Source organism: Ambystoma mexicanum, chromosome 4p (genome assembly GCF_040938575.1).
Source record: "Ambystoma mexicanum isolate Mex_15411 chromosome 4p, UKY_AmexF1_1, whole genome shotgun sequence".
Classification (NCBI taxonomy): domain Eukaryota; kingdom Metazoa; phylum Chordata; class Amphibia; order Caudata; family Ambystomatidae; genus Ambystoma; species Ambystoma mexicanum.
In genome coordinates, this window is record NC_090927.1 from 1,130,152,762 (window position 1) to 1,130,180,243 (window position 27,482).

Genomic DNA, 27,482 nt, shown 5'->3' on the forward strand with positions numbered 1-27,482 from the left:
TAGATAATAAATTGAAAGGTTGACTACCAACCAACCAATTAAAAAAAAAAAAAAAAACAACTGCTCGCCAATGCTGCTACCTGACCGTTATCACCTGTCGATAGTGCCACATCATTGGTTCGTCCTAGTAGGCAATCCAGTATGAATAGCCATGTCCTAGCACAACATACCGGGCTGAACTTACAACAGCATGGCTCCTGGTTCCCTAGTGTATAATGACCCAAATTGCCTGCAGATTGCATGAACATCCTGATAGAGGTAAGACTATATCACATTAGATTATGTTTTAAGTGTAAGGCAATCTAGCTATGGTGTCTCCAGTGGTTGTAACACCAGATGTCTGGTTTCATTTTTCTTCTAGGTGCCAGGCTATTATGCAAGTCTATGCAAAAATGACGAGCATACTCGTCCTTGGCACTTAAGGGGTTAAGATCTGTCTTGTAATAGTCACAACCGACCGGAATCCCCCTTTCTGAGCAATTCTTTTCTCTCCTTATTTTTTCAGCATTATAGTGTGTTTCCCCTTCATTTGTTTATTTATATACAGGGGGAACAATGTTTTTTTGATCACAAAAGAATGCACAATAGATAAGAAATCAGATTTGACGAGAAGCAGTGAGCTTCTTTCAGTGGTGTGAGTTTGAGGGACATTCTGACCAGGTTGTGAAGGGGAGTAAATGGAACAGCTTCGGGGACAATACATAAGTGGACATACATAGATTAAGGACGAGTAAAATGTATATAGTTTTTCAGTGCGGGCGTTTAAAGATCTATCCACTAACACAAATAGATTCTCTTTCAGCTGATGCACAAGGCAGACTGAGAGTGTTTATCATAGACGGTAGCTATCCGTGTGGCCAATGCATCTCCAAATGGGGTTTGAGATATACCTGCTGGTGTTTGGGATGTACCCTGACTTCCATAATAGGGTGTTCCTTAATTAAGACCCGACTCTTTGTTTCTCACCGTGGCCAGAGTTTCACATTAACTACGTGCTTGACCATCATTCTCTTCTAATACATCCCCCCAGCAGAAAGCTCCTTCGATTGATCTTAAGTGGGAGTCCAGGCACTACTAAAGGAGGAAAATAGATATATAAAAATAAAAACTGCTTGGTAAACTGGAGCCTTTCCAGAGTGATTTCCCAGTCACATGTAGTGGGTTTGTTACCAGAAGGCTGGCCAGCTTCTTTTGGGAATGCCCAATACCCATTCCACAAGAGGAGAAACATATTCACTAAGGAGCAGTGAGGCCCAGAATGTAGGATTTTCTCTGTACCTCATTTGTAGTATAGTTCATTGAGTTTATTGCACACTTGCATACTTCCAAAATGTATTTACCATTCAAAGGTCTATATGTTTTAGTGCATGTTTGTTCTGTGGCTATAGTTAGAGTTAATGTAGTACTTTCCTAGTTTCAGGGTATTGTCTATTATCACAACATCTCCTATATTGCATAAAACCCACGGGTATCTTCTTTGCAGTGCATGGCCTTTTTTATACTTTGGGATACATTGCACATCTGTTTAGCTTTTGACAACTAGACATATGTCAACAATAACACATGTAATAATTGATAACACAGGAGAGAGAGGTTTTATCGTGGAAGAATCCATTGAATTCGTTTTCAACTCGTTTTTTTGAAGGAGTGTTGGCGGTTCTGTGGGGGGCTGCAAGGGGTCTCCCCCTGCATATATTGTCAGCAGAATAGACCAAAAGAAAACAATATTAGCTGCAAACAGATTTGATGGATTGTTTTCGAGCAAAGCACATCGAACCGATAACACTTAGCAAATTGGTCCTCTTCTTAAGAAAGTAGCAGCTAAGCACCCAAGAACCTGCCAAAACTGCAGCCTTCTCAGCCCAGCAGGCAACAATATGTTGCATTCAGTTGCAGTTCCATAGATATTACAGGCCCAAAGTCGTCCAGTTCCTATAACCCCCAGGGATTGCATCAGCCCACTAATTAGTCAATCATCATGAAGCCAAGTAGGATCGATATGAGGCAGGCACACAGATTTAAACATCTCGATAAGGGCTTCTTGCCTGAGCTGGAATGACAACTCAGAGTCACTCACAGTCTTGGGGATTTTGAGTATACCCCACACATCTTTTTTTCCCTTTTCTCTGTACATTCTGGTCCTCTGTATTGTATCCGAGACTCCAGAGGTGACTCCACTCCTGGAACTCCAAGCCTACCTGCTCCTGTACGCTTGGCCCGAGCAAAATAAGAAGAGGTGGATGGGTTGTGTTGACAAACTCTCAAAGCCTACATCAAGTGGCTGGTGACCTTTGGTCCTCCATAGGGCCAACTTCAGATTTCCCACCACTTTCCTGTCTTAGAGATATGGCTTTGTCCTCAGAACCTGTTTGGACACTTTCCTCCTTGGGCTATAGTACAGCTACAGGAAAGTAGCCCAGGTAAATACAATATTTTGATGAAATAATGATATAATTGAATAGCTGAACAGTGAAATGTTCACATTCAAAACCATTTCCTAAATTGAACTAGGACGTTCAGGTGCACGTGTAACACAAAATCAATGTTTGTTTTACACAGTCACATTATGTCATAATATAATAGTGTTTCCTATATGATTTATGGTACATAATGGAAATAAATATATATTTTTAAATAAAATGTGGTTGTTTTATTATAGGTAATGTACATTGGCAAATAAGTATATCCAACAAAGGAAAAATAAACGTTATATCTGTGAGGGTAGAGACAAAATATGTTAAGTTATTAGTAAAAACCAGGTGTGACTAAATACCCTGGAGTCTCTGTTTGTGGTTATGCTCTTTCCTCCTCAACAAATCACAATGGTCCCGTACCAAAGGGGGACACTCCGACACCTCAGTTCCTCTCTTCTCCACCCTGTCTGACCTTCTGTACCTCTTCCATGTTTTGGCATATACTGGTACCTTAAACCCCTGAGGCTCTCTGTTTTCAGGTTTAGGGCGTGTCTGCTCTTTCTTCTTAACATCACTCCTCTTCAGACTTTTCTTATCTGCACTTTAAACAACTTCAATATGTGCCCATCACCAGCCTCATTATTGCAGGTGCAGAGAGATGCCCCACCACACCAGGTTTTATACACAATACACTGCGCACATGGTTTAGTGACCGCTACATGTGAATGAAGAACTTCTGAAACTGCAGAGGATACTGTATCCAATCTAAATATGGCAGTCACCGTCAACAAGTCTCTTGATGCTGAATAACAGATTTTTATTATTTCACAAATCAATGGTACTTATTTTATTAACCTTAGCTGAGTGCACCTGTTGGGATTAGATCCTGCGGCCATGAGGTCAAGCACAGATCACTGCAGAGAAGGCATTAGTCCTCTGAGCCACATTTCCACGGTGATCATGTCAGCAAGCGGCGTGAGGCCATCAAAAAAAAATATCGCTGTGGGAAATGGAGAGGTGCAAGTGGCCTTGGACAGAGGGCGATGTAGATTCAAGTCAGAGGCTCCACGTGAGTGTGAATCAGATTGAGGTATCGGTAAACACGCATTTCACCGCAGTATTTTTCATCGCATGTTTTTTCATCGCCGTTTTTCTTTCGGAAAAAATTCTTTTTTTTTTTTTGGGGGGGGTTAAAAAATTTAATATATGGTTGTGGGTGTAAGGGAATAAAAAAAGGGGGGGTACTTGGGGGGTAAACCCCCCCCAAAAAAAACCCCCAAAAAACGAGTTTTTCGAAAAAAAGACAGTGATGAAAAAACCCGCGATGAAAAATACTGTGGCGAAATAACGTAGAACCGAGGTATGTAGCCTGAGACCAGTCCTTTGCAATGTTTCCTTTTGAACAGACAATCATGGCTCAATCAGCCTTGCACAGCTTGAAATGGCATCCTGCAACACACCTGCATGGAATGTTGACGGTAATGGAAGAGAACCAGTCTGGGTATCTGTAGGATATGCACCCAAATTACTTAATGATCTTTGCATCTGGGATCACATACTCCGCAAGCACGGTGGGTGGGATCAACAAATCTGGGGGAACCCCAAAAGAAAGATTTTGGATTGCAGAAAGAAAGAGAGGGGAGACACAACTTGGATATGATAAAATGGATGAGAAAAAAGCACCATGAATCCTTATGTTGTGATGAATGAATGAATGCAGTCTGTCAGGTAAAATGGGGAAGGTATACGGGTGGAATTCCCATGATAAATACAATAAGACCCCAACATTGGCACTGCCTATCAGCCGTCATGACCCTTGTTACAGAATCAATGCACCAGTGCAGTGCACTTTTTGCGCCAGGGAAAATGTGCATAAGTGCAAAGATTTGTTAAAATCTTATTCGCAGTGGGGCAATCTTTTGCACAAGTAGAACATTTGCTTTGTGCCGTCTTGACATGCAGTCTAATGGCCAGAGTAAAAAACATTGGAACGAGAAAATGAGTGCATACTGGTGAGCAGCTCTGATTTGCACCTGATCTCTTTTACCAGATTCACAAAACCCCCAAACCAGGGTAAATCTCGGACTGCCTGGCGATCCACTGAGAAGCTCAGAAGCGATTGCCATCATCAAAGATTTACTCAAGGCTGCCCGCGAGATGCTCACGTGTCAGGCTCTATGCCTCAGGTATAAGGTAGCAGGTGCAAATCTGAGATGCTCACGAGGAACAAAGTGATTTGTGATTCAGGACCCACATACTCTTCCATTTCAAAAGTGATGGCACTATAGGAAGATAGAACGTGATGCTTGAATGACTTAGCAACCATGTTATGCCTCAGACTAGAGTGGGCAAGCTGAAGAGCCACAACGGTCTTGGGAGGAGGAGGAAAAGGAGGAGAAGGAGGGCGAGGAGAAGGTCAAAAGTGTACTATTAAGGTTAACAAGTTCACTCTGGACTAGCCTGCAACATTTCTGGAGTGAAATATGCTGGTTAATTCTGAGATGGGGTGTACTGAACTTCAATAATTTCAGTAATTGAAGTTTTCACGGCAGGATAAGCCCTGCCACAAAAAGGGCTGCCGTCTGTTTTGCTGTTTGGCTGGATGCTGGATCTGGGCTGAGGCTATCGAGACATACTCAAAGGCGGTGATAGTGGAGAACCCAAGTAAGTTCCCCTCGATGTAACTTCAATAATAGTTCGGCCTTATTCCGGCTGAAAAAAGCTACTCAGCTTTGGCCGAATAGTTGCGTCCTATTCTGCCCAGCCGAATACTTTGTCTTCTCAATTGAAAGCACTGCAACAACTCAGTGAGGGAAACATGGAGTGCAGTTGGCAAAGGAGAATGGAATGAAACCTTGTCCGTGAGCATTCCTGATTACACATCAGGCTATGGTACATCTGTGTCTGTTTTGGAGAAAAGCAGTGGTGAGAATGAGTGAGCATTGAGCATGGACAATGCCTCTGCAGAAACCTGAAGAATTCACTGCAAGTAGTGGAGACCAGTAGGGCTGAGGTAGCCACGCATATGCCAGGCAGAATGACATGCCACCATCTAAGATGCATTCCAGTGAAACATTGGGGGTCATTCCGAGTCGGGCGTTAAGGGTTAACGGTCACCGTTAACGAGACCGGTGCCGTTAAACCCTTACTGCCCTACTCCGAGTTCCCTTTGCGGGTTGGTACTTAACGCCTGCTTTTTGCAGGCGTTAAAAAACCAACCCGCAAAGGGACCTAGGAGCTAATTACGGCACCGTAATTTACGGTGCCGTAATTAGCGCCTTCCACATTCCCATTGAGCCCTATGGGGCAAAAATGGGAATGGGGAAGGGCCCTTGGTGAATGGGGAATTACCGACCCCGCCAACCTTGGAATGGGGCGGTAATTCTGCCATTCACCATGGCGGAGTCGGAAAGATAACGGCGTCAACCAAGGCGCTAATAGCGCCTTGGTTAACGCCAGGGTCGGAATGAGGCCCATTATGTCGGGAAAGTGTTCCTGTTCCCTTGTGGGAGTCTACGCTTTCACCTATAGAGAGATAGGTGTGAGGGCTCTGCTTGTATGGGACATAGAGAGCCATGCTCTGTCGGTGAAATTGGTAGGAGGAAAGGATGCTTGGAAACTGAAAGACTTCCAATGGGGGGGAGGAGGTGGGGGCTGCCTCTTCGAGGTAAAATGGGCAAAAGACGATTGAGTTACATGTCAGGCAGTGCAAGATTTAACCAACCTTTCCCAACACATATTGGCCTCTTGGGAGAACTTGCTTGTTAGGAACTCTCGGTGATAACATTACAGGCCAGTCTGCCACAGTGGGATAAGTGTGAGTGAAGAGAACGCTTTTCTGTGTGGTCAGAGCGAGACTGAGAGCACAGTCACAGCTGGTGTTGTGGGGTGGAATGTTGAAGAGAGAAAGAGCAATAGAGATGCCATAGATCCTTGGATCCTGCAATGTGTTCCGAAGGAAGTAGGGTGGGTGGCTCTAGATTGAGATGTGGTGGAATTGAGTCACTGCCCAACCTCCAAGTGTCTTCATATAGCTTTTTAGTATTTGGGCAGATTCAGTCACATGTCAGCGTTTCCCAAGCATGATCACCCCTGCTCCTACCCTAGCAGCCTCTCTGGAGGAGTCCTCTGCCTCGTTTGGCCTATGAGGGGGGAACACAAGCCAGGAGATGGAGTGCACTCACCTCATATGTACCTTCGAATTGTGTCCTGCACGAGCAGACAGAAACAATATTTACATTTCTATTTGAGTTGCAAGCAAGCTTTGACATTCCTTTTGCTCTAAACTGCTTTGCAGCTTCCAGGAGATTGCAATGTGTGTGATTTCCACTGGCAATTGCACATTTCCATTATCAAAGTACATCCTAGCACTTTGTATTCATGATGTCTGACATTTTGAGGAGTACTGGTTTTGATATGAAGCATCCTTCCAAACATGTAGTCACTGCTTATTATTGAATGTGTTATTTTCCGGCTTGTATGCTTTAACTAAAGATTATGGGCCTCATCACGAGTTGGGCGGTATCCCAGCGATAACTGCAGGGGGGGCGCTGCCCAATGCTATTAGCGTTACCATAACTTGGTCTGGCGCAATTTGAGCCGGATCCCGAGTTCCGTTGGTGCTGTTTATCCCCATTTATTCAGAGGCCATAGGACTATTTGGGGCTTTTCGGCGCTATTTCTGCCGGCGGTAATAGCACCGGCGGTAATTGCGCTGAAAATGGGCTGAAAGAGAGGTGTTTACCTCAAGAAAAAGCTGAAGGTAAACTTCCCACTTTCCGCTCAAACTCGGGATTGGGTGGAGCGTTAATATAGTGTTAATAGCATTACCGCCGCATTTTTACCACTCCGCCCAACCCCTGATCAGGCCCTATATGCTGATTCAAATTAAGAGCAATAAAGGAAACATGGGTTCACATATTTAGTGCTTCAATGTTTCTAAAAGTGTATTTTTCAAGTTCGGCACATATTTTATTAAAATAAAACTAATCAGGTTAATATTGGAATTTGGCCAAATATTTGATGAACAATTCAATATTCAGCAGAATACTAATTATGCTTTTTGGTACAGGCCTAATTGAGAGTCCCTATTATGGTGTTTTTAAGGCTGGCAGTAAAAAGGCCTTTGGTGGAATGCCCTTACGCTCCCCTCTGGACAGTTGGGTGCGACAAACAGGATTAAATGGTGGAGGGGAAACCTTAAGAGGGGTATAGGAGGAGCACTCTGCTGTTATAGGGAATTTTGGTGCCAGGATTGGTTGGCTGCTATTTTTTCTTTGTACTTTATTATTATAATGATAAAAGCTCCCTAAAGATACATTTGCTTTCTCTTTCTGCTTAAATACTTTGCTCCAATCCTCTGCTTTAATTTTCCCGGTTATGTTCCACCATCTCCATATCGCCACGTATTCGCATTGGTTATCTGCTGCTTCCTATTTGCTTTGCCGTGGATCTTGGTCTCACTGTAGCAACCCGTCGTGTACCAAGCTACCAGTAAATACATACACAAACAAACACAAATCGTGCAATATACTTCTAGAAGCTGATTTATCAGAAAGGGAACAGGTTTGGTGCAATTTGAATACAAGTGCATATTTATTTAGTTGCGACTGTTGTAATTCTAGCGAATTGTAACGTGAGGATATCTCAGGGGCAACGTATTACCTTGGAAGCAAAACCATACAGAGCAACACAGGTTCGATCCCCGGTTCTGCGCTTAGAAACCTCTGGGTATTAAGCGCGTTATAAATAACCTATCATATCGTAACCTTCTTTCGGTCACCAATGCTCTCTGTGCAGTTGCGATTATTTTGAGGGTGCAACTGATCCAGCTGTGATGGACTGCAGTATATAGTGTGGGTCCTACGGCCTTAACCACCTGAGCCACAGAGTTCAGCAGTGATAGGTTTTCGTAGTCGAGTGCAAATGTGTTTATGTGTGACTATTATAGGGATGTCCAGAGAAGGCAGAGGATTCTGGCAGCTCCTTTCATCAGCGGTCCAATTGCCTCTCCTTCCCTACTCTGGGCATCTCTCTCCCTGTTGCCGTCTCTCACTCTCCCCCTCTCCCTCCTCTCTCATGTCTCTCCCTCTACCCCCTCTCTCCATCTACCATATTTCTGAAATGACTGCTAATTTCACTTTATCATTTGCGCATGACCTATCAGTCGAGTTGAAAAAAAAACATTGTGGTCATAAATCGTATCCAGCTTTCAGTTGGATCATACGTAATTTGCATTGAAAATGAGAGAACTACTAACCTCATTGACCCAGTTGAAAGTCACTGTCAGTTTGAATCAGCTCATATGTGAATTGCACGTTATGTGGACTGATTTTATGTGTGGTGTTGAAATTAATTTGCCATTTTTAAAAAGGTAAACTGTATTTTTATACTTGCGTAATTCGATGTAATTTTGTTTTTGTGTGTCATTTTGTATGCTTACTTCTTACATATTGATTGGTGTTTCGAGAAATTCTTGATATTACTCCGAATTTGGCCCGACTAGCAGGGCAGCTATTTTATGAATTTCCCGAAGGATGCTAGTACCCCGATTTGAAGTCAGTTAGTTTAAGATTGAGTTAGACATTTGTTTTCTGGGGTTGGGGGGATACTGTTACTGGGCACTGGCAGAGCACCCCCGTACCTGGCATATCTCCTGACTACAGATAGTGTGAGATGTAAGTGACTGAAAGGTAAGGGAGGATAGCTCAGGAGCAACATGCTTGCTTTGAAAGCAAGAGGACACTGAGCACCACAGGTTCGATTCCCCGGGTCCACTCTTAGAAACCTCTGGGTATTAAGCATGTTATAAATAATCTATCATATCAAGGAAACAGGATGGCACAAACCATCCATTTGTAAGAAACATATTAGGCGTCCTGCACAAATTATGCAAATCTGTCCTTTTCAACATTGTGCACACATTTGTGGAGTACAAATGCACGCTGCCCATTTCTATAAATATTTTCCAGGAGGGCACATTTCATGTTCTGATTAAACACACATAGTGTGTCTAAATATTGCTCATATACATTTTTTTTTATTACAGGCGTCTGATGATTCGCATATTGTGTTTATAAACACTATCCACAGCAACTCCTCGGATATTGTCACAAGGTCATACATCAATATTACATTTGCTTGCCGGTACCCCATTAACTATATGGTGCAGCAGCCGAATGGGGAGAACCGGATCAGTGTTGACATCAGGTAAGGACAGTTTGCTAGTCTGAGTTTTGAATGGGATACACAGACAGAGCTCAAAGCATTGTCATTTTAAACCTGATCCATTATTTCATATGCTTTGCTATTTATGGTCTTTGCCCATGATGCCACTCACAGTATTTCAGATTTACTTTCTTCCCTGTAGGTTTTAAGTGTTAAGATTTGTCTGAATTGTTTAGTGACTCCAGCTGGCGAGACTCGGAAGCCACCCCTTAACCGTGGGAGTCATGAACAAATACATGTAAACTTATCTTCTATACAGTGAACTCAAACATTTTTCATGCACCTAGTCTTCTGCACACAGCCCCACATATACAGTCTACAATGTAGACTGTGGGCTTATTCATGGAATTTCATGCACAAGCGGCCGAGAAGGACACTGCGCGAGCCTGCGTGCGGAAAGAAAAATGCGTGCCACGCATATTCATGGAATTGACAGCACAAAGTAACTGTATTCGCTAGTCGCGGCCAAAACGCCTCTGACACACCCACATGCAAAGCAGAAAACTGCCAGATCAGCTACCTTTGTGTGCTCCCCCAGGCGTGAATACATGCACCCTTCAAACAGTGCGTGTGGTGCTCCGTAAGCAGGCCTGTGACCCAGGGACCCTGCACAGTGTTCCCAGTAACTGTACCCAACAACCCGACAATATGCGTATGAAACATTGTAATTCGGCAATAACTCAGGAAATCTGCGTGCAAACCCACGTAAAAAGTTCCAGAACCCTGCTTCACTGCTTATGCGCACCCCTAAATTACATCGTAAGCCCGATTGAGTACATACACCCTGAAATCCGACATGCAAGCCCACCTGCGTGCTGAAAATCCTACGCGCAAGTGTACTTACGCCTGCCTTCGGATGGCAGAGTATGAAGGACTTGCGTGGCCATTACCCAACTGAGATGTTGCACGCTCAAATCCATGAATACGTCTCGCGCCATGCAATTGTGGGCGTGCAAGGGACTTCCTGCAGGCCGTCCTTTGGAACGCCCACTTCTTCCCCATTTTTGGTGTTCCGCCCCCTTCTTCCCCATTTTTGGTGTTCCGCCCCCAGCCCTCTGCGCAAGCCATGGCAACGCTCTGCTTGGAGTCTCATGCAAGGCCCTTGACGGCTCGCACAGACGTGCCGAGCCAGCGCAAACTCCACGCAAGTCCAAGAAAAGTACTGTGAATTCGATTCCATGAATCAACGAATGAGGATTTGCACGCAGTTGCGTGCTCAAGTACCCTATTTTCTGCCACGAAAATTCCATGAATCGGCCCCTGTAACTTTGGGGAAGGGCATGGTCCCAAGTGGCCATTTTGCAGAACAATATCCCTACAGCATGCCCATTAGTAATGATACTGCATTTTTACATAGTGCATCTTGCCAGGTGCCTTTTGCTGCTTAGCGCTGTCACAAGCATAAACGAAGGAAGACCAGATTTTAGTTGTACTCAAAAGTGGGCAGCCCTACGATTTTAAACACTCTACATGAAAGCAATTAGCTTCAAATAATGAGAACTTGCTTCGAATAACCAACAGCCAGTGTACAAAAGGAAGTTACTGTATTACATCAGCTACAATCTCTTATTCCTTTGTGTCCGTCCCTCACCCTATCCCTTCCAACAATTTGATTTGAAGCATCTTGCAGTAATGAAGTGCTTTCTGGGTGCTTTCCTTGCCTGTGGACACCTCCTCTTCAACACCATCTGCTTCACTCGCCTGTCTTCGTCTGGCCACTGCTGTCTTGGTTAGTAATAGGACTGTTAGATCCCTGCCCTATGCCATAAGCAGACCAATGAGTTTCTAAATACAGTGGGCCTCATTACGAGTAGCGTGGTAAAAACGGGGTCATTACCGGCATGGCGGAACGAGCGGGTCCGTGCTCGTATGACCCCGCAAATAGCGGGTGATTACGAGTGTGCGAGCATGCGTGAACCCCCATGCCGGTAATGGCCATACCGGCATGCCACAAAAGGCCCTCCAACCCCCCGATAGCGCCATCACGGGACCCGCTGATACCGGCACCGCCTAGGAGGAACCCCTAAATACCGACCCGGTAATACCAACATGCTAATACCGGGCTCGTAAAACCGGACCCAGAAATAACGTCATCGCGTCGGAACGGGAAATGGTCCGGCGGCCATCTTTAAACACACAAACCATTGTAATCCTCCCTAACCACCAGTTCATTCCTGTTGAGCTCTGTGGCACTACTTTGCAGATGCCCAAGGCTACCCGGAAGACCACCCCCCGGCTGCGGAAACAGCGTTTCTCCGACGCTGAATTGAATATGTTAGCGGACACTCTTGCTGCACATGCAGACCTCATTAAATCCCATGACATGAAGCGTGAGGTCCAGCAGACGAAAAAGGACATCTGGCAGGAGGTAGCCCGCAAGGTGTCGGCTGTGGGGACCACCCCACGTACTGTCAGGGACTGCTGTGAGAGGTGGGACGGCCTCCGCTTGAGGGTCCGCAACATCATGGCAAGCAACAGGAGGACGGCCATGGCCACAGGCGGGGGTCTCCACTCTCCTGCAAAAATGATGCCCTGGGAGGAGACCGCAAGCAGCTTCATAGATCCAGAGTCCATCGAGGGATTCGGGGAGATGGAGAGGGGTGCAGCATCATCCCCAGAAGGAAGTGAGTGACCCTGCAGATCCCTGTAGGGGAAACTATGACGTAGCACAAGTGATGTGGAAGAGAGTCTAGGCAAGGCAATGCATGTCCCAACACCCACATTAACATATCCAAGTCCAGATAGCGGCCCAAACCCTGCCACACAGAAATGCAAGCTGAGTGCCAATCCCATAACCAACACACGGCCAACACACCTGGACCGTGCCCATGTAACACATCACACAACCCCCAAATGAACGGCATGCCACCTGCCATGCAGTGAATGCCAAAATGCCCCCTCAGAACACCCTGTGTGACACACCTGTAAGACATGAATGCAGGAATGAATGAATATTGAACAGCACAATTGGATGCTTCTGGCATGTAACACCATCACTGATGCCCTGCATCTCTTCTATCCTCCAGGCACTGTTGAGGAAGATGCCAGGCAAGAGAACACCGCGAGGACATGAACGTCCCACCAAAAGAAAAGGGCTACCGCCACCACCACCTCCATGGCAGACAAGCAGGCCACACCCACAGGCAGTGTGCCTGATCGAGCTGACACACAGTCAACAACACCTGCTGCCAGTGTGACGGGCACACTTCAGACCCAGCAGCCCACACCCACACCAGTTGGAGGGGAGTCCCTAAATGCGCCGGCCACCCCCGAAGATGACTTGGATGGCAATGTGGACCAGGAGGGAGTCACAGAAGTGACATGTCCACCCAGCCCAAGCCCCCTGTCCACCCCCCACCCCATATCGAGCCCTCAACCACCTACAGCAGTGCTGATCCCTGCCTCCATGACTGGGACCTGAGCACCATCGAGGAGGCCAGCACCCAGAATGAAGGCCCCGTGAGTGCACCACCCACCACTCCAGCTCCCACCAACACCCTGGAGTCACGTCTGTCAAGGGTGGAGGCCCGACAGGAGGCCATGTTGGACCTCCTGTGGCAGTACATTGCCGATGGAGAGGAGACCAGGTGGGGAATCGCCACTGCCATTGAGGGGACCACAGTGGCCATTGCAGCAAACACAGCCGCTGTGAATGCGTCAGCAGTGCTGATGAGGGACTGTCTGGGGGCAGTAACACAAGTACTCACTTCAATCCTGCTCCACATTCAGCGGCCACGCCTTGGAGCAGGTGTGGAACCTGCCTCCGACTCATCAACAGCCACCACACCTGCATCCTCAGTCCCCACCAGCCGTGTGCGCCAGACCCGAAGGAGTGCATGGCACTCCGAGATGATGCCCCCGGACAGCAAAAAGTCCCGGAAGTAGTGTGGGCAGACAATGGGAGTGGGGCACATGGTTGGGGGTGAAGGGGAGCATTTTATGGAGTATATTGGTTTTTTTTGGAGTTTTTTGGGTGGGTTTGGGAGTTCACTGCGGGTTTTTGGGGTTTGTTGGGTGGGTTTGGGAGTTCACTGGGGGTTGGGGGGGAGTGGTCACATTTTTGCTGTTTGAACTAATACACCCGTTGTGTGAAAAAACATTCAATGGCTGGACATTGTTCATTTTGTGTGTATCCATTTAATGTGTGACGGTGTTCAGTGGCCAATTCCCAACAATCCCTGTGTGCATGTCCACATGGATCCAGTGTGTCAATGACACATGTCTATCAAAGTCCCTGTGGTTCAGAAGTATTCGTGAATCAGTGCCTGGCGTACTGCATGGCCATCCCGTGCATCACGTACTGGTAGGGGGGCTACTTCACCTCCGTCTCCATCCTCATCATCCTCACCCGGTGCATGCATGTCAATGTCAGGTGGCAGCGGTACATTTCTCCGGACACACATGTTGTGCAGCATGACACAGGCCATGGTGATCTTTGCCACCTTCTCAGGCCTATTAAGGAGTGCCCCACCAGACCTGCTTAGGCAGCGGAAACACCCCTTCAACGGGCCAAAGGTCTGCTCAATCACAACACGGGTACGGGTGTGAACACGATTGTACTCCTCTTCATGGCTGTTCTGCGGTTCTGCACAGGGGTAAGTAGCCACGGCCTCAAGGGATATCCTCCATCACCTGCAAGCGAATACAAATCGTTGTGTGTCACTCTGAGCTGCCACCTTCAGGAGGCACAGTCATGGCCGCAGCTATTTGGTGTGGACATGCACATGTCCCTGTACGTATGCAAGAATGTTAACTAGATGCATACTATACTGCTATGAGGTGTGGTAGTCTGGATGGTGTTCAATAGATAATGCAGGGTGAAATAATGCATGCTGAGGTGGATGTACTGTGGTAGTATGACAATGTTTAGCCTCCCATTTATGCTGTGTATTATGCACTGTGCATGGTCACACCAGCCACATTGGCACAGTTGCAATCATGTTCAGTCATGCATTGCTTGACATACCCATGGTGGCGTGGTTGTGCCTCTTACTTGTTGTCATCGATATGCATAATTGGTAAAATGTTTGCCAGTGATGTGTCATTTTGGGTTTGGGAGATTCAGGTCAGGAGTGTCTAGCTCTGCATGCATTCTCCAATCACTGTCAATTGCCACCCAGGTGGAGTATGCATCTCCCCCCCTTTCCCACCCAGGTGGAGTATGCATTCCCCCCCCCCTTCCGACCCAGGTGGAGTATGCATCCCCCCAACTTTCACACCCAGGTGGAGCATGCATCCCTACACATCAGTAGCCCATTCAGGCTACTCACCAAGCAGCCAGGCACGTGGTCAAGCATGTTGCTCCATGTGACGGGGTAGCGTGGAGTTATGCAGCACCATGGCATCATATGTTGATCCGGGTAATCGGGCGCAGCATTGTGTGATGATATTGCCGGAGTCACATGCCATTTGCACATTGATGGAATGGTATTGCTTGCGATTGCGGCACACCGCCTCTATGGCATGGGGGACTACCAATTCCACATGGGTGCAGTCCAGGGCACCAACACAATTGGGCATGCCTGCCAGTGCATGGGAAGCTACTTTGGTGTTGGCTATCTCCTGTGCAGTCCGTGGTAGGGATATGTGGGTGCTTGCGTGCTTCACAAGGGCATCCAGCACTTGGTTCAGCATTCGTGAAAATAGTGGTTGCGAAATGCCATGCAGCTGCCCTACTGTGTGTTGATAGGGGCCTGTGGCCAGGAAGTGGAGCACAGACACCACCTTTAGTAGCGGGGAGATGGCAGTGCGTATTTCTATGAGGCTGCCAATGTCGCTGTGTATCATGTCCACTATGGTGGTGATGGTGTCCCGGTCCAACCGGTACAGGGTGTGGATCTGCTCAGGGGTTAGGTTGACTGGACTGGGTCTGATGCAAGGGATTGGTGGCTGCCTATGAGGCACGGCTGGCTGCGCTGGTGGTGATTGCTGGCCCTGTCTCGCCCTCCTTTTCTTCCTGTGTCTCCGCTGTGCTACCTGTGGTTGCTGCTGTAGTTGCTGTTGTAGTTGGTGTTGTTGCTGTAGTTGTAGCAGTATAGGTATGTCTTCCAGCGCCATGATTGCAACAGCTAGTGGTAGCATTTCTGGTGTAGGAAGGGGTGTGGTGTGTGGGTGTACTCATTTAATACTGGCCCAGCCTCCAATGACTCCACCTGTGGTGATTGTGTGCACCTGTGGCAGTTGGCTTGATTGCTGATTGCTGTTTGCGGGTGGTCCGCGATGCCTGTATGTCCGGCATCGTGCAGCCCCTGATTACCGCCTTCAGGATGCCGGTATTTGCATGTCCGTGTGGGTTGTGATGTCCTCCCATTACCGGCATGCCGGTATTTTCTCCCAGAAGGGGCGCGTTTACACGCCCATGCCGCTATTAGAGGCACCGTTATTACGGGTGCCGCTAATAGCGCGTTAGCGGGCCATAATAGACCGGAGCGGTAAGCGATGCTGGTAATCCTTTACCGGCATCGTTTTTCCCTTACCTACAACCTCGTAATGAGGCCCAGTGTTTCTGTACATCTGATAAAACATGATTTTACTCTTAATAATTCTGGTTACTTGTAAAAATTGTGAATGAAAAAAAAGTTTTTATATGTACACTGTGTGAATTCTATGTGAAAAAGTTCAAATGATTTTAACTTCTTCTTGCAATGTACTATATATATATATGTATATTCACTGAAAAAACTTTGTTAATGGGACATTATGGTCAAGTTGCACTAATAAAAACCTATGAAATTCAATGAAAATACTTTGTTAAAGGGATATTATGGTTACATGTAAAACCAAAAAACCTCAGAAATTCGCCAGTTATGGTAAGCTAAGCAACCATAACTCACACCACCACCGTGTACTGCTAAGACTAACACCCAAGACAACAAAGATGCCATTAGCAAAAAAAGGGATTTTTCTTCCTACCCCAGGAAATTCCTTAACCAAGATGGCAACCATGGAAAGGGAAGGTGGGGCTCCGTACAGAGCCCCTCTTCCCTTTCTATGGCAGCCTGCAGAAGGCTAAGAGAGAACCCTATGACCATATTACCACAAGCACATTTTTTTCCCTTTCAAACCTATCCCACTTTTGAATAACTTTACCACATAGCCGGTCCCAGGGGGACCTGGCCATTTTAACACCATTTGTCGACCCTCGTGGTCATGGCCAGTAGCCAGATTGTCTGGGTCATGACCTTATGCCATGACCCAGACAATCTGGCCACTGCCCATGGCCACAGGCTATACCTCAGTCAGCAAAGGTATATCACAATTTTGTTTTTTTTCCTACATTATGACACTTTTCAAAAAATAAAACACGGCACATTTGCAAAACCATGCTTTAAGGTCCTTGCCAATGCTCCTTACACGAGTTTGCTGGAAATCCGCCCATGTTTTATTTTCTCAAAAGTGTCAAAATGTATGTACATACAATAGTCACATAACTTAGCACTCACTTGACAAACTCCATTCAGACTTTACACAAACATTTAAGGTTGGGTCTATAATCTTTTTGAAAACTTGTATCCACATTCGTCAAACGGCAACAAAGTTATAAGCCATCTAAGCATTTTGAGACCCGCCCTCTAATTTAGCCCCTTCTTGGCAAAATCCCACCAAACTTTAAAAAAACATTTATATCTAGATCTAAAATCTTTTTGCAAACGTTTGTGCAGATTTGTCTAATGTCACCACAATCTATAAGCCTTTACATATATTTTGGGACCCCCGCTCTAATTTTGTTCCCTCTTGTCAAAACAGCTCCACACTTTCCAAAACCATTCAGAATGAGGTCTAAAAAAAATTCAAAATTTTCATTCAGTTCCATTGAGTGGCGCCAAAGTTATAAGCCCTCCAAAAACTGCTTTTCACCAACCCTGTAATGCCGAAATAGGCATAGATGTCCCTGAACATCTGATGTGTTCGCAAACATCACATGACTGTACCCGAACCTCCAGACTGTTCACGGACATCGGGGATGAAAAACACCTGTGTTTTGGCTTCTTACAGCCTTATCCCCATCCCATCCTCATCACCCCTCAACTCCCCAGAGATTGTTTGATAAGTTTGACAAAAGCAATGTTGTATTTTATAATATGTTTTTACTGTGATGTTCACGGACAATGGCGGCTGTCCGCGAATCCAACATTGCGGGCATTTCAAAAAACCTAATGCTCTTCATGCTTTTCACCATGCAATCAGTGGGCGCGTCTGATGTCCGCGGACATCACGTCGCCCTCTAGGCCAATCGGATGCCCGTCCGTGGACCGAATAGGGAAGTTAGTCCGCGGACCGAACCCTGATATCACTAATCTTTTTAAACCTACTTTGGGCCGTTTTAAAAAAAACTACTGGATGGATTTACACCACGTTTCATGTTTCCATATCCTCGGCTAGAACCTCGAATATCTCTCACATCGAGAGAAAAACAAGATGGCAGCTTTTTAATTGCGGAAAACCATGATCCTGCAATGCCCCATGGGAGATATAACTATCCAATTTTGAGAAGAGGGCACCCCCTTCTCTATCATATATTTAAATAACTGCTGCACGGAATAACCCCAAACCATGCATGGATTGCTAGTCAACGCTTCGTGCCCAAGTTGTTTTGGACTTGGTCCAAATGCATCCAGCGGTTTAGGCTGTGCGTGCGCTTTGGCAAAAATTGACCTTGTTTGTCTATGGGAAAATGAAGGGGAAGTAGGCTGCAACTTTGTAAAAAATATTTCTTTTGTTTTCTTAATAACTTTCTTTGATTTTTAACGCATCTTTAGGAAACATTGCAGTCTGGGAGGGCACGCAAGTCTCTAATCACTTTTGTAATTTCGGTCAAATCCGTTATTGAAATCAAAATGTATTAACAAAAGAAATTTGAGGGGTTCCTGTGGGAGTCCGACACACCTTAACTATAGGGCGACGAGATATATATATATATTTCTGAGGTTTGTGGAATCTGCTTAGATCATCACATGCTGTGCATAGGCTGACATTTAGTGGAAGCTGCAGAGTTTTACAGTATGTTTTTTGAAACTCGAAAATGGGCGTCGACACAGGGCGTGCCAGTAATACTATCCCTAGTGTGACGTCAACTGTACCCATGATCCCTCAAGCGTCTAGGACCCTCAGAACGTTTTTTTCTGCCATACTTTTCTGAAGCATCCCGCGCAGTTCCCCGGCTTTAGCCATAATTTTGCTAAATATTATATTTTCCCCGTTTTCTTCATTACCCACGTCGAGTCATCGGAATTTGAAGCTCGACGCCGGACCGGAGAAGAAAACTACAGTTGAGAGCTACATGATGGACTTTGGGCCTCGGAAGGCCTCTGGCCTCGGCCCTGTACAAGTAGTGGGGAGTGGTACATACTCTTCACTCACATATATTTACATATATATATTCCTACACACTAGCCCGCTGCCACAGGGTGCGTATGGACGGTACCCCTTTCCAATTTTGTCCCAAGTGCAACTGCAAGTACCCTGGGTTGACAGACACGCCACCTGTAACCTCTGCTTGCTGAGGGACCACCCTAAGGCGAACTGCAGAGCGTGTAGCCGGTTCAAGGCTAAGACTCTAAAGGACCGTTCGATCAAACATTGGGCCCACCACGCCAGGCAACGAGAGGCCATGGAAGCGGAGGGCGTCTTCAGTGATGGCAGCGACGCCGTACTATCGGACGGCGAGGGCAACGTGGCGCCGAAAGACAGCCAAGCACAGGTCCCCGACCTCGGAAGGTTGTCCGGCAGGGCAGCTATGGGGAAGACACCCAGCGACACGAGCGCTACCCACACCACTTCCACTAAACACTCGAAGTCCAACCGAGACTCAATGCGCACGTCGAGTTCTCAGAAAGAAGCACACAGAGAACGGTCCACCGAATCGGTGTCCTCTGGGCGTTCTCGATCAAGATCGCCGCACGACAGCAGGCAACCATCCACTGTTGCCAAGAGTGCCTCACTCACCAAAGTAATGGAGCTTCGATCGTCCGAAGACAAAGCCGACCTCCATCCCCAGGCCGCACTCCAGGATTCAGCGTCAGCAGACCGCTCGACGCCTGTGCCCGTGTCCCGATGTCCTCACTCTAAGGAAAGGGACACTACCCCGAATCTCGACGCAGACGTCGGAAATCTCCGAAAGGGTGAAAACACCAGTGAAGCACTCTTCCACTCACGGGGAGGGGGGAAAACAACAGAAGAAACCTTCTCAGCCTTCTTCTACACCACAGACACTTAAAGACAGTTCGAAGTCTTCTGTTAAACAAACCAAGACCCCTGCACAAGCCCATAGGTCCAGTCAGGATATAGCAGGGAAACCCCTCCAGGAGAGGGTAATTCCCAGCTCAAGGGAATGGTCTAGTGAGGACATAGACAGAGTTATGTCTAGTATGTCTTCCCTAGCAGACTTCTATGCCAAGAATCCAGATCACTTCCTCTCTTATACCCCTGACGGGGCTACTCCGTCAGGGTCTAGGGACCCGCAGCACCCTGGTAAGAAACCTCGAGTTGAGGCACCAACGCAAAGTCGGCCTTCTGACCCTTTCTGCGTACAGCCATACACTCAGTATAATGAGGATCCACTACAGGATGAGGATCCAGAATTGGCAACGTTGGACGACCGAACTGGGGTGGACTACTATTGGGATGACGAGGACCAAGAGGAGGACGAAGATAACCCAGAAGTCTACATAGTAGACTCCCCAGTAGACAAGGAACCTCCGGTTACCGACTCTCCAGTCGACAACCAACCTCTCCTAAATGAGGTTTTGTCTAGAGCGGCAGAACACTTCCTCATAGATACTCAGGGAGCTCAGGATGAGAGGGACTTCGCTGAGGAACTAGTGGGAGAAAAGAGACCCATTGCCCAGGCCATCCCTATTCTCAAGTCTATACAAAGGAGAATTGATCCTTCCCTTCTCAATCCGAACCTCACCAGGGCAGTAAACCCCAGGATCGAAAAGTTGTTCAGGGCAGCCCAGTCAGACCCGCTGTACATAAGGGGGCAACTGAAACCTGACTCTCTGGTAGTCACTAATATCCGAAAGAGGGCGGGAACGCTCCTATCATCGTCTGAGGCTCCCCCCGACAAGGAGAGCAAAAAGATCTACGGGTTGGGAAGGAAGGTAGCCTCCACTTCCGTCTACCAAGCAGGGATTGCCAACTCCACCACTCTGCTGGCTAGTTACAACTGCCACCAGTGGGAACAAGTTGCTGCACTCATCGACTCCGCACCAGAACCTCTAAAGAGCCAGTTGGCACAGGTTGCGTCGGAGGGGAGGGCCGTGTCCGGTTGCATCCTTAAGGCAACCTTTGATGCCGTGGATAACGCCGGCAGGCTGATAGCAGAGAGCACTGTTATTAAGAGGCATGCTTGGTTAAGGCAGTGAGGGTTTAATCCCGAGACACAAGTATCCTTAATAGACAAGCCAATGGAGCCTGATCTACTGTTTGGCAAGGCGGTAGAGGACGCATTAAAAAATGCCAAAGATGAGTATGAGACTCTGAAATCCCTGGGACAGTTGACCAACAAACCCCCTAATCAGAGAGGGAATGTCAATTTTCGTCACCAACGCGGCCAAAATTCACAAAGAGGCTCCAACTATTCTCAGGGGCAGGGCACACCATGGGGTAACAACCAGCAGTCTATCCAGAGTTACAACAGGGGAAACAAAAGGGGTTGTGGTAAGGGTAGAGGCAGCCCCAGCAGAGGCAGCATGCCTCCCGCAAAGCAGTGATGCTGTTACGCTCACCTGGTATCCACGGGGATGCCACCCAGCCAGCTGGTTGCTGATGCCCTTCCTGATGGTTCCCCTGTGGTCTCAGTGTCAAGGGAATTCTGCCTGGAAAATGAAGACTATGTCAGGACTGGGTGACCAAGGTAAGCAGTTTAATCCCGCACCTCCTTATATTTCCAGCCCCTCCAGGTTTTCTTCTCACCTTGTTGCCTGAATCGGTGGGCTCTCTGTCCTGTTCTCGGGGCAGGGGCACGTTGGCTTTTGTGGGCGCTGGCGGTCCAGTTACTTCACTGACTGCGGCCCTTGTAGTGTCTTTCAGGTAGGTCTTATTGCAATTAATGGCGTCGTATTTCTTGCATGCCTTTTGTCTGTTCTAATATCTCTTTTTATCTCCTCTAGGGGCGTGGAGTGTCCACTCGGAGAACGGGATGTGCTGGTTCTCACCGGGAGTTGATGGCGCGCTATAGCGCTATGATGGGGTAAGGAGGCGCTTTGCGTAGCACAGCGATGCCTTGTCCTCACTGACCTGTGTTTTTCCCTTTTCGTAGGTCGCAGAGAGTACCCAGCGCAGATGGGGTTTCCCGAGCAGTGCCGGTCGAGAAGTAACCAGCCAGGTAAGTCTTTAAGTGCTTTTATGGTTGTAATGTCTCTACTACCTCCGTTAATAATGCCTTTCTCCTTTTCTCAGGTCCCTCGATCTGGGCGGCGAACTCCTCCAACAGAGATGCCCAGGAGCTGTGAGCAGAGATGGATGAAGATTGCAGGTAAGATTCTGCTGCTAACAATGTTTCTTTGTTTTTTCTGCAGGTCCGGAATTCGTCGGGTTCGCGAGAAGCTGGACACGGTGAGCGTCACGTTGCTAGAAGCAAAGTAACGCGAAGCGTGTGTTCCTGTTTGGGTGTGGTTTAAATAGCCACTGTAAAGTAGTCCAGGTAAAGTAGTCCCTAGGCCACCACACCCAAAGCACTAGACCGCATAGCTTGGTTCTAGGAACCCAGCTATGTGGATACCTCCATGTTGGCTGAAAGCCTTAATAAAGTAGTCCCTTAAGCAGATGCCTCTCCCAACTGATGAGCCTGGCGCTAAAGGCGCCAGGACTGGCCCCAAGAGGGCTTGAAAAGTGGATGTCTGGCCTTATTAAAGATCTGAGCCCTGATTCCACCTGGCTTGTGGGCTTGCCACTGGGGGTCAGGGCTGAGGGTCGTGACAGACGCCGAGATCAGGGTCCCTTCCCACGCATCTCCAGTAGGGGGACGCATAACCAATTTCACCCAAGCTTGAGAAGGGATCACATCAGACATATGGGTGCTGTCCACAGTGTCCGCAGGATACTGCATAGAACTGCTCGAGCGTCCCCGAAACCACCCTCCGCGACAAAACGTACATTCCTTAGACCACCAGAAGATCCTCCTCGAGGAGATCGTCAATCTTCTAGAAAAGGACGCGACCAAACTCGTCCCGGGCAAACAGGTAAACAACGGTATTTATTCAACTTACTTCCTTGTGCCAAAAAAAGATCTAACAATGTGCCCAGTCTTAGACTTACGCCCTGCAAACAAGTATGTCAAACCCCAAAAGTTTTGCATGACTACTCTCCAAGAGGTAATCGCCCTCCTAAAAAAGGGAGATTACATGGCAACATTGGACATGAAAGATGCCTATTTTCATATTTCCATGTTCCCAGCGCACAGAAGATTCTTGCGCTTCAAAGTGGACAGTCAGCACTACCAGTTCAAGGTGCTGCCCTTCGGTATAGCCTCGGCTCCAAGGGTATTCACCAAGATTCAGGCGGTGGTGGTGGCACACCTATGCAGGGAGGCAATCCCAGTGTACCCTTACCTGGACGACTGGCTCATCACGGGGGAGACCCCAGCAATTTGCAGTTCAAACATTCAAAGAACGATCGACCTCCTCTTCGAATTGGGTTTCTCCATAACGAGAAAAAATCAAGCCTGGTGCCAAGCACCTCCAAACAGTTCCTAGGAGCTGTACTAAATACTCAAGAGGGGTTGGCCTTTCCATCAGAGGAAAGAATTCGGAACATACTACTGCAGATTCCTCAATATAAGTCTGGTCGCCAGATAACGGTGCGCAAAGCGATGCGTTTGCTAGGCATGATGGCGTCATGTATTTACCTGGTCCCCCACGCACTCCTGCGCATGCGTCCCATGCAAGAATGGTTGGCGAAACAGTGGTCTCAGGCAAGTGGTCAGTGGGACGATCTAGTGGTCATTTTGCCAACACTGGTACAAAGTCTTCACTGGTGGACAAGAGAGAACCTGTCAAAGGGAAAAGCCTTTTACGATCCAGAGGTTGAGGCAGTAGTCACTACAGATGCATCCCTCTCAGGGTGGGGAGCACACCTCCTTCACTGCACAGCTCAGGGTCTCTGGTCCCACACAGTGGCCAAGAATCATATCAATCTGCTAGAGCTTCTGGCAGTATTCAGAGCGCTTTGAGCGTTCGAGCCCCACCTATTAAACCTGTCAGTGCAGATCTTAACAGACAGCACAACAGCGATGTTCTACCTAAACAAGCAGGGAGGGACTCATTCGCCAAATCGGTCCAAGCTTGCCCAGAAAATGTGGATATGGGCACTCAGACGGAACATTTACCTGTCATCTCAACATGTTCCAGGGGATCTCAATTCACTAGCAGACACCTTGAGCAGAGATCCTCTCCCAATAGAACACAAGTGGTCTCTACACAGAGAAGTATAGAATACATCTTCTCAAAGTGGGGTTTCCCCACTATAGACCTATTCGCCACAAGCGAAAACAGACAATGCCCAGACTTCGCATCCAGGTTTCCTCAGCCAGGCTCCAAGGGGAACGCCCTGTGGACGAACTGGTCAGGGATGTTTGCTTACGCTTCTCCACCAACTCCTCTAATGAGGAAGATGGTCAACAAGATGCACAGAGAATCGATGACGCTCATCCTAGTTGCTCCCATGTGGGCGAGACAACCGTGGTTCCCACACCTGTGCAGGCTAGCAGCGTGCAAACCCATCAGACTCTCGTGCTGGTACAACCTACTATCCCAGCACCAAGGTCAAACAGTGCATCCTCAACCCAGCTCTATGAATTTGGCAGCATGGATCCGGAAGTCATTGGGCCTCATTACGACTCAGGCGGTAAGGGGTTTACGGCGGCGTAAACAGCGCCGACCCTTACCGCCTGATTCCGAGGTCCCTTAGCGCCATGGAGGTTTTAACACCTGCTTTTAGCAGGTGTTAAAATCCATGGCGGTAAGGGACCTTGATGTTAATTACGCCACCGTAATTTACGGTGGCGTAATTAACGCCTTCCCCACTCCCATTATGCCCTATGGGGCAAAAATGGGAATGGGGAAGGGTAAATGGGGATTGGGGACTTACCGCCCCGCCAACCTCGGAATGGGGCGGTAAGTCCGCCAACCACCATGGCGTAAACGTAGTTTACGCCATGGTGGTAAAGGTACGACCCAGGCGGTAACTTACCGCCTGGGTCGTAATGAGGCCCATAGAGTTTGGACACCTCAATTTACCACAGAGGTGCATGGACATCCTAAAGGAATCTAGGAAGACCAACACTAGGCACTGTTATTTTGACAAATGGAAAAGATTTGTTATCTGGTGCCAGAATAAGCAAATCAACCCAGTTGATTGCACTCCTTCCACTATTGTCACCTTCATGCTCCACCTGCTGGACGTAGGGTTGGTATTTAATTCACTAAAGGTACACCTGGCAGCTCTGTCAGCATACACCACCTCCCATAACAAGGTATCATGGTGGAAAGTACCAGTGGTTAAAGCCTTCATAGAGGGGTAAAGTTACTCCACCCTCCAATTTCTAACCCACCACCAGGATGGGACCTTAATGTGGTGCTGGCTAAACTCATGGGCCCCCCATTCGAGCCCATGCATAAAAGTAGTCTTAAACACCTGACATATAAAACTGCCTTCTTAGTAGCCATTACATCGATAAGAAGCGTCAGTGAAATTCAGGCTCTGTCAGTGCATGATCCTTTCTTTACTGTTCATAAAGATAAAATGGTTTTACCAACACACCCTAAGTTTTCACCTAAGTTTATTTCTAAATTCCACGTTAACAAGTCCATTGAGCTTCCGGCTTTCTTCCAAGAACCCCAAAGCTCTGCTGAGGTGAAACTACACACCCTAGATGTGCATAGGGCGGTCCTATACTATGTAGACAAGACCAGGCCGCTAAGGAAAACAGACCAACTGTTTGTCTCCGTAGCTACAGGGAGAGAGGGAGATCATGTCTCTAAAGGTGCCATCTCTAAGTGGATTATAAATTGTATCCAGCTGTGTTACTCCCGTTCTGAAAAAACTCTGCCTTTCACGCCAAGAGCCCACTCTACAAGAGGCATTGGGGCCACTCTGGTTTTCATTGCAAATGTAACCCTTGACACCATTTGCAAAGCAGCTACTTGGAGCTCTATTCACACTTTTACTCAGCGCTACTGCATAGACACTCATTCCAAGACAGATACTCAAGTGGGACAAGCGGTTCTAAGACATTTATTTGCTCATGAGCCTTCTCACATCCCACCTCCTTCTTCTAACACTACTCGCTAATCTATGCACAGAATGTGATCTAAGCAGATTCCACAAGCCTCAGAAGGGATACATTACTCACCGTAATCGTATTTCTGATGCTTGTATCAGCTTAGATTCACATGCGACCCACCCTTCCTCCCCTCTGAGAGAAGGCACATGGATGCTTGTAGTCTTATCTTTCTATCTATCTATCTGCTTGGATAATCTGTACTCACGCTACTCCTCATGCTACCTCATGTCAGAAAAAATACAATCTGAGGGTCCTAGACACGTGAGGGATCATGGGTACAGTGGACATCACACTAGGGATAGTATTACTGGCACGCCCTGTGTCGACGCCCATTTTCGAATTTTGAAAAACAAACTGTAATGCTCTGCAGCTTCTACTAGATATCGGCCTATGCACAGCATATGACTCTAAGCAGATACAAGTATCAATATCAACCACTAGAACCCGGGCCAGCCCGACTCCAGCCCTCAGCCAAAAAAAAAAAAAACAAGGAAACAGACCTTGGAACACATCTGGTGGGAGTTTCGTTGGCGGGAAGACAAACTGAACTTCTTGAGGTATTCCAGAGACTACTACAGCAGATATACATCAGAGAATAAAGCTTTTCTGCCCAATTGCATCATACAGCTGCCTAGCATGTATGCCGAAGTGTTCAAGATCTGCAAAGGGCTGTCCTCACCACCAGGAAGCTCGTCAGTCCCTTTTGCCTCCTAAGATCTTGCTCAGAATTGTTCTTCCTTCAGAACATGATATCAATCCAGTCTTAAAAACCATTCTTGTTCTACTACTCCGGGTATCCCAGCATAAACCCCTTATCCTTATCTCACATGCATCTACTTCGACTATGCTATCCCAGATGAAATCATCAAAACAGTGAGGAAGATGAGAGCATCCTCAGAACCTCTTTACCCCTGTCAGAATCAAAGTGAATTTAGAGTCCTTTGCACCTAATCTGGCTATGTTAGTTAATAGCTACTCCATCTCTGGCTGCTTCTTTCTCTCGCATCACCCCCTCCCGAAGAAACCATCGGACAGCTCATCCAATCTGACCAGCTACCAACATACTGCAGACACTACTTTCCAGGGGAAAATCATTGACAGAATTGCTACTCAACAGCTGCTCTGCTACAGCGAGACTCATAACCTATTGCAAGAGCACACATCTGGCTTCTGTCCCGACAGGGGGTCAGAATTTGCATTACTATTCACAAGGGATGGACTGCTGCACTCCTGGATGATGGAACTCGAGCAATTCCTATCCTGTTTGGCCTGCCAGCAGCAATTGATAATGCCAACAATGCAACCCTATTCAAGCACCTCAACGAGACCTTTGGAATCAAAGCTCAGCTCCTTGGCCCTCATTACAAGTCAGGCGTTAAGGGTTAACGGCGCCGTCGGCGCCGTTAACCCTTAACGCCTGATTCACATTTTAACGCCTGCTTTTTGCAGGCGTTAAAGTCCAAGGCGCTAAGCGACCTTGGTGCTAATTACGGCACCGTAATTTACGGTGCCGCAATTAGCGCCTTCCCCATCCCCATTATGCCCTATGGGGCAAA

General features: G+C 47.3%; 1 protein-coding gene across 1 annotated transcript in view; it reads left to right on the forward strand.

The window, feature by feature from the left end:
* Positions 1–27,482, forward strand: part of LOC138453673 (alpha-tectorin-like) — a 412,421-nt gene that overhangs the window by 179,164 nt on the left and 205,775 nt on the right. Inside the window, exon 4 of the mRNA XM_069606719.1 lies at positions 9,463–9,623. Coding sequence (XP_069462820.1) covers positions 9,463–9,623 — 161 coding nt within the window. The remainder of the gene's footprint in view (positions 1–9,462; positions 9,624–27,482) is intronic.